This window comes from Paroedura picta, chromosome 3, assembly GCF_049243985.1.
Source record: "Paroedura picta isolate Pp20150507F chromosome 3, Ppicta_v3.0, whole genome shotgun sequence".
NCBI lineage: Eukaryota > Metazoa > Chordata > Lepidosauria > Squamata > Gekkonidae > Paroedura > Paroedura picta.
The window spans coordinates 99,371,023-99,384,324 of NC_135371.1; the positions used below are offsets into that span (position 1 = coordinate 99,371,023).

General features: G+C 39.2%; 1 protein-coding gene across 2 annotated transcripts in view; it reads left to right on the top strand.

Moving 5' to 3' along the window:
• Positions 1-11,623, top strand: part of RBM27 (RNA binding motif protein 27) — a 50,594-nt gene extending 38,971 nt beyond the window's left edge. For both annotated transcript variants that reach the window (XM_077326973.1, XM_077326974.1), the window contains exons 17-21: positions 3,295-3,399; positions 3,968-4,159; positions 6,327-6,413; positions 6,915-7,025; positions 8,378-11,623. In XM_077326973.1, coding sequence (XP_077183088.1) covers positions 3,295-3,399; positions 3,968-4,159; positions 6,327-6,413; positions 6,915-7,025; positions 8,378-8,464 — 582 coding nt within the window. In that variant the 3' untranslated portion in view covers positions 8,465-11,623. The remainder of the gene's footprint in view (positions 1-3,294; positions 3,400-3,967; positions 4,160-6,326; positions 6,414-6,914; positions 7,026-8,377) is intronic.
• Positions 11,624-13,302: the final 1,679 nt, after the last annotated feature.

Here is a 13,302-nt window from a genome sequence, read left to right on the forward strand (position 1 = left end):
GACTGTTTGCCACATCCCCCTCCCTCTCAGTAGATGTGTTTCAAAAAATAATCATTTTCATGGTCATGGGCTCTGCATAGAGCTTTGAGGAGGTTGAAGGGGGCAAAAATCATCTTTTTCTTTTGAGGGCACAAGTCCTGCTCTGAGAGAAAAGGGACCGTTGCATTCCTTTGTTTCTCACATTAGTCCTTTGACCTGTATGGTAATCATCTTTTCTGGGATTGGAAAGGAATGCTGGCAGAGAGGTGAATTAAACAAAAATCTGCAATCTGCCAATACCTATTCCATTGCCACCAGCAGTGTGATCTATCAATTGTGTATGTGAAGCAAAATCATTCTCCACGTTTTTCTTTTAATTGACTATCTGGATCTGAAGATAGGTGATTCCTTTTACTGGTTGCTTAGTTATGCCAGCGTACAAGGCATCTCCTTGATTTAAAATCAAGGTGATAAGTTCTGAGTGTGAAGATATAGATAGTAAAGATTAATGTACCACTTGTTTTTAGCTCATTTGCCTGTAAACTAATTCAAAACTTTTCACTATCAAGAATACGGTGAACCAACACTTTATTTCTGTATTTCCAAGTGGAGATACCTAGTGGATTGGTATAATGATATTGAGTCCATTTGTGGAAAAACACGGGAAAGAAATGTGTAAATATTAATTTATTGTGGGACAGATTTATCTATAAAAAGTAAATAGGTTGTATGAATGTTAATGTACTTTAATTACATTTTAAATTAATCTGCCTTTTACAGTTCTTGTTCAGTGTTAACGTATTTTTCCAAGGAATTATAATTCAGTAGGAATTATAATTTTAATCTGCTGTCATCGTCACCCCCTCCCCCAGTGCACTACATCATAGCATTATACTCAGCATGAAACCAGTGCTGAAATTCTATCATGCTCCAAAAAATAGACTAGCAAAATTTTAGTGCTGTATATACTTGAGTATAAGCTGACCCGATTATAAACCGAGGCCCCTCATTTTACCACAAAAAACTGGGAAAACTTATTGACTTGAGTATAAGCTGAGGGTGGGAAATGTAGCCACTACCGATAAATTTACATTAATTGAGGAATCAGTAGATTAAATGTTTTATTAAAGTTATTGTTGATATTGGTATGGTATTGTTGATACCATATTGTTCTTGTTGAATATTTAAAAGAAAAACAGTAAACTAGCTCTGTAAGTGCAAAAGAGGGTCAACAAAAACAATATGGTATCAACAATAACTTTAAAACTTAAAAAAACTTGATAACTCAATCAGCAACCAAGCTAAAACACAACAGTTAAAATCTTTCAAAACTGGATTCCTCATCATCATCTGTATGTCCAAACAGAGCTTCAGCTGCAGCTGGTGTCAGGTTATCAGCATAGACTGAGTTCTCAGTCATCACCATCACTGCCGTCGTTATCATACAAAGCGCTGTCTTCACTGCCATCCATAGCATCCGAAAGCAAGGAGGTAGTGTCACATGGACACCTTTCTCCTCCTCAGCAGGATTATCACATGAACCTTCCCTACTGACCTCCAGTGGAGGAGTTCAAGGTGGCCTAAGCACTTAATCCATGCTCCATCATCACAGGCTCTCCCATCCAGCCTCCCTCCAACAAATGCAGAGAAGTCAAGAGGATGAATAGCTGCTGGTTTTTGTACCCCGCTTTTCACTAACCAAAGGAGTCTCAAAGTGGCTTACAATCACCTTCCTTTCCTCTCTTGATGCCAGACCCCCTGAGAGAGCTCTGACATAACTGCTGTGAGAACAGCTCTGGTAGGAGAACCAAACAGTGCTCCCCAGGCCAGCAATCCAGAGTAGAATAACAGTGCCCGAAGTTGGCAACCTACTACAACAAGTACAACAGCTACCAAACTAGGAAAATGGACAACTCTAAATACAACTACAGTGCCCCCCCCAGAACAAAACACTGAAATAAGGAACTGTAAAACTGAACAGTGAATGAAAGAACTGTCAAAATCTACTTTTAAAAGGAACACAACCCCAGGAAGAAAAGCCAAACAATGCTGCCCCTCAGATAAAAGAAGAAAGAAACACTAGGAGAAAGAAACAGTACGTAAATCCCAAAGCACCCCCAAAACCCCACCCACAGAAACCAAAAGAATAATTTGGAAGAAGTGATTAGGAAGAGGAAGAAGGAAAAGTAAAGTCAAGAGCAAAAAAAGATCAGTCCCTGGTCAAACCTTTGATGTCCTAAAAGCTGCCAGAGCAAGCTCAGCTTGCAATACATTTGCAAAATGTATTGCAATGTTTGGCTGGCATTCCACAGGCTGAGCGGGCTGTTTAAAAGAATTTATTTCAATTACTGTATATACCTGAATATAAGCCGAGGGGGCCTTTTCAGTGTGACAACATGTGCTGAAAAACTTGGCTTATACTCGAGTATATATGGTATCTTGTTTCCTTTAACATAATATGTGGCAATTCATATTGATAAGTTTGTTGTACTTAACTAAAGATGATTGTTCTGAAATAATTATTCATAAAATGAAATTGATTTTTAAGCACAGTGAAATTGAACTTAATAAAATACAAACAAACACTATCCACCATTTATTTATTTGTTTATTTGTTTATTTATTTATATTTTTATACCACCCTTCCCTACGGTTCAGGGTGGCTTACATAGAACGTTGTGCGAAATTACATAGAATATTATGGCATTATACTCTGCACCAGAGCCAGTTTGATGTAGTCATTTAGAACAGTGACCTGAATTCTGGAGACCTGGGTTTCATTCCCCATTCCTCCTCCACATGCAGCCAGCTGGGTGGCCTTGGGCCAGTCACAGTTCTCTCAGAGCTCTCTCACTCACCTACCTCACACTGTGTCTGATGTAGGAGAGGAAGGGTAGGTGATTGTAAGCAGCTTTGAGATTCCTTTGGGTGGTAAAAAGCAGGGTACAAAAAAACAGCTCTTCTATTTCATCCCTTTAGAATATTTTGCATCTTTATTAAAACATTTTCCTGCAAACATGAGTGCCCCTAAAGATTTAAGAATGGGATCCTTGGTTTTCTAACAAGAACCTGTGGCACATCCAGGGGTCATGTGTGGTCTGAGTTAGCATTTCCTATGCTTAGTATCAGTGCTAAGAAATTACTGTGGTGTCATTTTCTTCTCTTGTGTGTCCCCTTTAAAATGCATGTTGTGAGCACTGAGGTAGGTTGGGAGTGAGAATTTGTTCCATAAGAGCCTGTATTAAAACCACTACTGAAAGAAAGAAAAGCCCCAGATGCAAATATATTTTCTTTACACTTTTCTTCCATTTCAAGGCACAAAAGGAACTTTTGGATGCTGAACTAGACTATCACAAGAGATTGTCTTCAGGAGAAGACACAACAGAGTTAAGGAAAAAGCTCAACCAGTTACAGGTGGAGGTGAATTTGCAAAGTTATCTGCTCTATTTGTAATAATATTGGTTTGTATCCTGTGGCTTGTTTCATGTGGTTGACAGACATTGCCATTGGGAAAGATTTCTACCAGTTTTCTTTCTTTCTTTCTTTCTTTCTTTCTTTCTTTCTTTCTTTCTTTCTTTCTTTCTTTCTTTCTTTCTTTCTTTCTTTCTCTCTCTCTCTCTCTTTTTTTCTCTTTCTCTTTCTCTCTCTCTCCCTCCCTCCCTCCATGGTTGGGGAGAGTAGCTGAAGTGGGTGGAGTTGAGAGTTGTGTTGGGACAGATTTCTACCAGTTCTCTCTCACGCATGCACGCACAGTCACTCATGCACACATACATACATATATTGTAAACTCCAGCTTACCCTTTATGTTGTTGATGGAAGTCCCCTGACCCTCAGGAGTAAGGAGGGGGCTCAATGCAGTAGGATGGTAGAAGAGAGAAGTCTCTTTCCCCAAGCCTCACATTGCAACCTCTGTTCCCTGATGGATCTCAAAGCAAATCCAATAAAACACCATGTACAGGCAAGCTGAAACAGTTCCTCTCTTCTATAGGCTGCACGTTTAGGTATCTTGCCTGTTGGTCGTGGGAAAGGAATGTCTGCTCAAAGCAGAGGGCGAGGACGAGGTCGTGGAGGAAGAGGGAGAGGTACAGTGAACCATATGGTGGTAGATCATCGTCCCAAAGCACTAACTATCGGGGGCTTTGTGGAAGAGGAAAAAGACGAGGTGTTGCAGCATTTTGCAGTAAGTCAGTAATTTGTAACAAGGATTTAATCTAGCCTTCCTAGTTTCTGTTCTGTATTCTAGAATACTCTAAAGATGTATAGGCAATAAAAATGAACACCATCACTTTGGGTTGTATTGATCTTATTAGTTCTGTATGAATCTGATCTGTTCCTTTTATAGGAAATAGTGGTTGGATTGCATCCCTTGTCTCCAGGCACTCAGTGACAGATGAGGCCTTCTGAGCAGCAGTTGTCCATAGCTTCTAGTCGGATAACCTTACCTGATACGTTCATAATTTTCTTATCCAAACATATTCCCAACTGAGAGCCAGTTTGGTGTAGTGGTTAGGAGTGCGGACTTCTAATCTGGCAAGCCAGGTTCGATTCTGCGCTCCCCCACATGCAGCCAGCTGGGTGACCTTGGGCTCGCCACGGTGCTGATAAAACTGTTCTGACCGGGCAGTGAAATCAGGGCTCTCTCAGCCTCACCCACCCCACAGGGTGTCTGTTGTGGGGGGAGGAATGGGAAGGCGACTGTAAGCCGCTTTGAGCCTCCTTTGGGTAGGGAAAAGCGGCATATAAGAACCAACTCTTCTTCTTCTTCTACATTTATTTAAAATTGTGTGTTAGGGCTATCATCAATCCAAAGGATACTTTTCAAGCTAGGCATCCCTCTGCAGTGACTTCTTAGCACTTGAGTGAGAGTGGCCCAGACTGTTTGTACACTCAAGCAGTGGTTCTCAAACTTTGTGAAGTTGGCCCCACTTTTAAATCTACGGGTTTGTATCCAAAAAGATATGTGGGGCTTTCTTGCTATTACCTCCTGCTGTAGCCCATTATAGTCCTCAAGTTTTGTTCCCTAGATGTCACTGAACCCCTAGGGGTCAAAGTGGGAGTCTGCAGTGGAAGGTAAAAGCAGAATTTGCCACCTCTTTGGAACTTCATGGTTGGATACATACCAATGTACTCTTTGGGGACTCATGTGCAAAGTAACTCCGCACTACATTAATTACTTAGAAAATATGTATGCTCCCTCTCCAGAGATCACACTTGCAGTGGGTCACAAAGTGAAACATGATACTTTGTCCCACCGCAACATAAAATGCAGGAATACTTCACATATGTTTACCATTTATGTAGCATTATTAGGCAATAAACTATGCTTTATGGTCGTTTTGCAGATCAATATAGCACAGTTCCAAATTTGCCATTGGGCTTCTCATGGTGTCCTCTCTCACCCTGCTCCTCTTCCTTCCCCCTGGCATAGCAGCTTATTTGTGAAAAGTTGTGGCCCACTTGTGAGTCCCCACCCACAGTCTGAGAATTAATGCAGTAGAGAGAGCTCCTTTCTTTTTTTATGTGCAAGCACAGGCAGGAAGTCTCCTAAAACAAGCTGAGCATCTACCTGCACTGAACTCTATCTGGTTTTTCAACACTTGGAAGTGATTTCCCTTTAAACAACTCTCACACCAGCCTTACAAACTGCTATTTCAACCCACACCTGTGAAGCCAAGATAATATAGTTTTGGATGCTTTGTTTTCCAGTCAAATAGCAGCTGTGTTCAGCTAGTAACTATGTCATATATTTGAATTATGAGCTTTACAGAGCCAAACTGGGGTTAAATAAATTTGCCACTTGATGATAATTTTGTCTCACTATTCAAATTGGCTTTTTAAAATAATATTTTCTTAAAAGGCAAGTCATTAAGAAGTCATCAGTTTGGTGTAGTGGTTAGGAGTGCGGACTTCTAATCTGGGTGAACTTGGGCTTGCTAGGGCACTGATAAAACTGTTCTGACCGAGCAGTGATATCAGGGCTCTCTCAGCCTCACCCACCCCACAGGGTGTCTATTGTGGGGAAAGGAATGGGAAGGCGACTGGTAAGCCACTTTGAGACTCCTTCGGGTAGAGAAAAGCGGCATATAAGAACCAACTCTTCTTCAAATCGTTTCAGGAATTAGCATTATGATGGTATGCTTATTAATATGCAAATGAATTTTCAGGTGAAAATCCATACTTTAGCTTCCACTAGTACAGTACTGCTTGTAACATTGTTCTCATTCCCTTCTGCACATTCTTTCCAATCAAAACAGTCTTCAATGAAACATGTAACCTTTCGTTACGGTATATTAGCATGCTGCACTGTAAAATATGCATGATCCTTATTCATATAATATGTCTTACAGAAATTTGGAGATATTGAAGGCCTTCACGAGGAGGACTCTCCTTTAAGTATTGTTCTGACATTCAAATCCCGCTCCGAGGCTGAAATTGTAAGTAACATGATACAAATAATCTGCATGCTCCTCTGGTGGAAGATGTCCTAAAGCAGGCAGGACTAGTCAGTTAATATTGCTGTTATTCTGAAGAGATGGTGCTTGCTTAGTATTTAACCAAAACATTCATATTGAGAAGTGATTAGGTTATTGTCAGTTACAAGATGTTATTGGATGCTGCTTGGTGAAGAAGAAGAGTTGGTCTTTAATATGCTGCTTTTCTTTAACTTAAGTAGTTTTCCTTTTTGGCTTCAATACAAAGATTTTAAAAACATCAAGTGTTTAAGGCTGTTTCCAACCTGACTCAAATATTTAATTCATCCAATGAATAGTTAAGCACTTTGGATTTCAGAAAAAGGTAACATTTGTTACAAAGACTTCTGATGAAGACTAGCATATGGAGCTTCTGTTGGTGCTTAAAAATAAATGGCATATTGTCACTGATTTTCTCAGTATATGACATGAATAGCTGTCATTTTCTGAAATATCTTACTTTAGGCTGCCAACCAAGGATTAAAGTTCAAAGACAGACAACTTCAGATATCATGGCACAAACCCAAGGTACCCTCTGTGTCTGCTGAAACTGAGGAGGAGGAATCTAAAGAAGAGGTATTGGAATAATTAAATTGGAGTGCTGAATCATTGCTTCTGGACTGGAATATACACATTTTAAAAAGCTTGTTGGCTGATTCAGTTGTCTATTTTGTGGCACTAAATACTTCTAAATATAAATTTGGTAGAATTTAGTGAAAATTTAGTGAACAACAAAAGAGGGAATAAAATTACACAAGTTAGGAACCTAAAAGGTTGAGCAGCAGAAGAATATATCCTTATCTATTGTTCCTCTTAATATTCGTGAAACAGCCCTGGGGATGGAGAGTGTCCTGGCTGTCTGAGTTGGAATAGGGCCCTGCACCTACAGCTCCTGCCCTTCCTTCCTAGACACTAGCCACTTTGCTCTCAGACGCTGTGGGAGCCAGCATGTGAGAGAGAGACACAGAGAGCCCTGCCAAACCGTGAACCAGCCCTGATTACCTGCTATGGCTCCTACTGTGAAGGGGAGAGAGAGAGAGATGGAGAGAGCCTCCCAAATGAGCTCTCATTCCATGCTACAAATAGCACCTCCTATGGCTCCTGCTGCAAGAGAGAGAGAGAGAGAAAGAGATCTGCACCTGCCGGTGTCCCCTGGGTCCTAGTGCCCATTGCATTCCTGGTTGCAGTGAGCTTTCTTGCTAGTTATATATTAAAATGCAAATATTTATTATAACTCATGTGCACATATAAAACATTGAAACACCAATATTAGTCACTCACCGTTGCACAGATCCCAAACATATTGACACATGGATAAATGACAAGTGCATTTCAAACCCTCTTAGAGTCGTCTCAGTGGTCTAATGCTTAAATACAGTCACGTGATGTAATAATGGGGACTATAAGATGGTAAAATATATATGAAGAGGCTCCCACACTTATAAAATGTGTCCAGATATCTCTCTCTTGGAGCCTCCCAATTAAAATATTTATTCTTCAAAGTTCAGAACAAATAAAAAGAAATACTTCTTTAACCAGTGAGTAAACTGTGGTTTCACTGCCAGTGGGCATGAGCTTTAAAGGTAGCTTTAAAAGGGGATGAAACAGTTTCATTGAGGATAGGTATGTGAACAGCTACTAGCCATGTGGGGAGTAAAGACAACCACCTTGGTCAGAAGCAGTGAACCTGTAGGTTTGCTAAGCAGTGATGAATTGATGGATAAGTGTGATCACAGTATTTAGAATCAGTTGTCCACGTCTGTTTATCATCTGCTCATCATTTATTGTGTGATTTGTCTTTGAGATACCTACTGTTTTACCCAAGTTAAAATATACTGAGAAAATTAATTTAGACAAAAATTTTGGAGCTTGTATCTCAGTGTCATTTTTTTTTTGTAAAACCACATTCCCTTTTTGTCTTTACCCAGGAAACAGAAACTTCAGATTTATTTTTGCCTGAAGATGATGACGACGATGATGAAGATGAAGATGAATCTCGTTCTTGGAGAAGATGAAACTTGAAATTGAATCACATAGTTTTAGAACTGTTCAAAGTAAAACTTTTAAAAATTATTTAAAGGAAGTGAATGAGCCAAAAATCTGTTTTTTTTCCTTTTCTTATATACAATAGAGCAAGTGTGAGTTTCATATGTGAATTTGACAAAGAAGTAGCCATGACTTTAGATCAGCCAAAGGCCCATACAGAGCTATAAGGATGGTTGTGATCCTCTGATAACATTTCTTCTTGAATGTTTCAAGCCCAACTTGTTTCCATTCTGTTTTTAAAATATGGATTATATTATTCTCAATAATTATTACAGGCTTTATTTAATAATACAGTCTCCGATGAGAGATGCAAGTGAAATTCATTTATATATAAACATTGCCTTGAATCTGATAATTCAAAGTTCATTAATTTGAAAACATACTGTTTAGCTTTAAGTCCATGTCACTTATATGTTTATAAGCCATTAAGAATTGCATGTAATGTGATTGTGGAAGAGGTCATAGTGCAAGGCTGTCCACCCCAAGTCCCATTGCATTCTGTCCAGTCATTGTGAACACTGTGGAGTCCTATCATAATATTTTAGTTATTTTCAATTTAATCCTCAGAATTGATTCAGTCTGTTTTGGGGTTCAGTTGGTCAGCCACATTCATTTTGATAGAACAAGGGAAGATATCCTGTCTAAATTGCATTAAAGGAAACAGAGTTCATAGTTTTTGATGAAGAATACCCTCTACCAGTATTCGAAAATGCATTTAGACCTTTTAAGTGCTCTCCAACCATTAGAACTCATTCTCATAATTCGAGGATTGATTTAGCTATTTTTAAATTTTTTAAAGTCCAAGTCTATGCAGTATTCCAAGAAAGTTACTGTCTGTAGCTCACAAAGACTAAGCCTTGCTCTAAGAAAGCACTTGGAATGATATAATGCTGAAGTCTCTGCAAAGCAATTTCTTAAACTGGATGGTAAACCTGTTAAGAGACATATGTAATGATGAACTTAGATGCCTTTTGTGTGTGTTTGATTTCACCTTACCTATTGTGTTGCTCTGAAATCTCAATATTTACCCCATGGGTCTTTCCCCTTAATTCTTAGTGCCTCTGTACTATACTTTATCCACAATAGCACTGTTACATAAGGCATATAATGCCATTTGCTTTCTGAATGTTTAAACTGGAAAGAGCAGAGCAAACATTACTCTATGAACTGTCCTGATACTAAAACATAGGTGCAAACAAATCAGAAAAAATATATTAATTTCATCTTTAAAAAGTCTTTGTTCAAATATAAATGTGGTTCTTGATTAACTCTTAAATACCAGATATAGTAAATTAACTAAGTCTGGAAGTGATGTCACAAAGTAAGGCATATTTTTTTCCCTGTTCTTCCTCTCAGTTTAGTTCTTGTGGTGGTTTGTAAGAAGCCGAACCAGTATCAGTTTAAGTTCTAGTGAGATTTGGAGTTTAATTTTAAAGAGATTTTTCCCCCTTCACATGAAGGCCTTTGTTTTCTAGATTGCTACATTCCTACTACTGTTAAATCTCAGTGAATGAAGCTTAAAAAAAAATATTGTTGCACATCTAATATACAAAACCTTGCTCTTCTGTCACCTGTAATATCTTTGGAATGTCTGTGGCTCAGCTTGCAGTTAGAATGACCCATTACAGCAAAATGCTTGAGTCTGGACAGTTTAAGCGAATGATAGAGGGAACAAAGGATTTCTATATATATATTTTGTACAGGGTTTTTCTTAAAGCTGTATAATTTTGTAAATATTTTGCTTTTTTGTGTACTAAAACTACCAGCATCTAGATTTCCATAAGAATTCTTGTATTTTTGTATCCGGAAGATTACAAGGAATAAGTGAAGCTATAAGAGAAATTTCGGTAGCTTTTGACACAGACCGGATGGGATTCCTTTTCATATGGTTTTAAAATTTTGTTAGCACACTGGTCAAAGGAGGACAAATGTCCTTTCTCATAAATGTTGGCTTTTTTAGTTGTACGTGAAATACAGGGGTTGAGAGGAAAGAGGTTTTTTTGGGGGGGGGGAGTAAGGGATATGTTGGCTTACATAAATCCTCTAGTGACATCTTAAATGTGATTTCTTTACCCAGAAGCACAAAAATGAGTTGTGCCCCTGAACTCATGTATTGAAAGCATTCTATTGTGTTACTGAGAATGTAAGTAATGGGCAGCAGAGTGGTAATTCAGTTAATATAGAGGAGAAGGCAAAAACTAGTTCAAAGTGACCTTCATTTTGACATTGTTATGGATCTGCCTGTATTAGAACTTCATTGGACATCATTTGTGTGTTTTGGGTAGGTGACTTCAGGTAACACTTTATTTTTAGTTGCTATGAAAATATAGCTTCTACCTTCACAAACTGTAATGGACTTAGCATAATTAATGTCAAATATATCTTCCAAGTAACTTCAGAACTCTAAATCAATCTTAAGATAAAATGTTACCATTTTAGAATTATGCCTTCCTGACCACTTAGGAGTGTATAGAACTGATAGAAAATGAAAAGAGTGTGACTGTCAATTGGTCAGTGAACCACCCCCTATAACTTACAGGTATTACTGCTGTCTGGTGTGAAATCTTTTGTGTTTTTTATTTTGTTTTATGAATCCTGAAACATAAAAAACAGCATCTGAAAACTGGTTTGAACATATATGGCCACATACAATAGAGATGCTTCAGTGGTTTTTAACAAAATCATGTGAAAAGGAATATTAAATTCCTCTCAATGTATAGTAAACCTGTATTATAGTTTTTACAAAATTGTGAACGTGTAATAGTATATTAGAAGATGTTGAATTTCTAACTGTTTATACATTTAAATTCATACATGTAATGTTTTGTTTTATTGACTACAATCTGAATTTCTAAGATGCATGTTGTCTTTTTGCAATAAAGAGAGAATATGGAATGGTTCAAAATTAAACAAAAAAAAGCATAAACAATTTAAATTCAAATTTGGAAAATTTAATAACCATTCCAAAAAAAAAGTTACCACAAAAAGTTGTATCACTTGGTTTCTTTTTAGGATGTGTATTGACTTGAGTGCTTGTACTGTCTTATATCCTGTGTGTGTGAGAGAGATAAAAAAAACATGTGCGTTGTAAAGTAATTGAAAAAATATTAGTTCTCCAGTGATCACTACACGCTCAGGAGTTGGGTATTTTTTATAGAAAGGCAGACGGTTGAGACTCATTCTAAATGGATATGTATGATTTTGTTGGTTTTTTGGGGAGAAGAACGTCTCTAAAGCAAACCCCCCCCCCCCCCTCTTGTCGTTTGGAAATTCTATGGAGGCAAATCCCTCCAGAGCACTTTTAGGAAAAAGCCTTCTGCACCTGCAACCCCTTCTGCAGTGCTACTTCAGTTATTCAGGGCCAAAAAGGATAGTAATGCTCACTTTAAAACAAAGGTATGAATCCTGTACTGTGTGCTATTGTCATTGTCAGAACATCATTTTCATCTGTGGAAAAGATGCAGTTGATTTCTTCTGTAGATATCCACTTTGGTCTACTGTGCTGGAGCAACACAATTTCCAAGATTAGAGAAAGCTGCAGTGGGAGGGGAGAAGTTAGAAAAGTTGCCTTCTTCAACCATGAAGCTCCTCACTCTACTCAGAATCCAAGCCCAAACTGCCTAAAACCATGCTTTCCAACAAAAAAGAATCATTGCACTTTACTGCATATTGTAACTTTAATGGTACCCAGTTATTAAACAGAGGAGGGAGAGCAATTCTTACAGAAGTAATTAAAGGAAATTATTTGCAATCTCTAGCTATTTTAGTTAACACTGAAGGTATTTAGTACAGTAGTTATCATTAAGGCTTAAATTTGTTGGTGATTGCTGAATAACTCCCTTTAATTCTTGGATGAAGTGATATGCTTGAAACTTTTCCATGTGGACTTCTGGGTAGCTATGGAGCTCAAAAATCTCAGCTCCTTGGCCGTTTAAGTCAGTGGTCCTCAACCCCCAGTCCGGGGACCGGTGCCGGTCCGCAGATCAGTTGGTACCAGTCCGCAACTCCTCCTTGTCCTCCTTCCTGGCTGCTGCCTGGGGGGCTGCCCTACCACTCTGCCACCAGCTCACCTTTGGTGCTCTCTGGCGGCCATCATGGCTGGGGCTCCCCCTGTGCAGCTGCTGCAGGCAACTGTGGCACTGTGCAGCTGCTGCAGGCAACGCCCCCCAGCGGACGGTGGGAAAGCAAGTGGAGCAGGGACTCAGGCTGCAGCGACATCCCTCGGCAAAAGACTACCCCCCGTCTGGGCCTCAGTAAAATTGTCAAGTGTTGACCGGTCCCCGCTGATAAAAAGGTTGGGGACCACTGGTTTAAGTCACACGGGATTCCATCTTGTCCCCCATGCTCCTTAACAGGCACGTGAGTCAGCTGGGCTTTCACTCTTATGATTCCACCATCCAAGAGAGCTTGTAGAAACTGAAGTGGTAGTTTCAAGATGGGTATGAGCTGAAACTGAAGTTTAATCTTCACAGAAGTAATGCTGGTGAGTGGAAGAACTGATGTGGAAATTGAGATGTCTCTGCTCTGGATGGGGCTGCACTCCCCTGAACAGCAGTTGAAGCTGAAGGGCTTTGTAAATGAGATGAGCAGAAGCCCCCAGGTGGTGCGTCTGTTCCTAGGCTATATACGCTGCAGCAGGGAGAGTGACTGTTTCTGCCAAATGACAGGGGTTAGCCTGTTTTAAGCTGTTAATTGCTTTAAAACGTAACTCTCACTTTTACATTGTTCGCTAGTTCTGCAATCCTGGTCCTATTGCATTGCTTTCAAAGGACTGCTGTCATTGAGGTGTGTATTCTAACTTCATCTT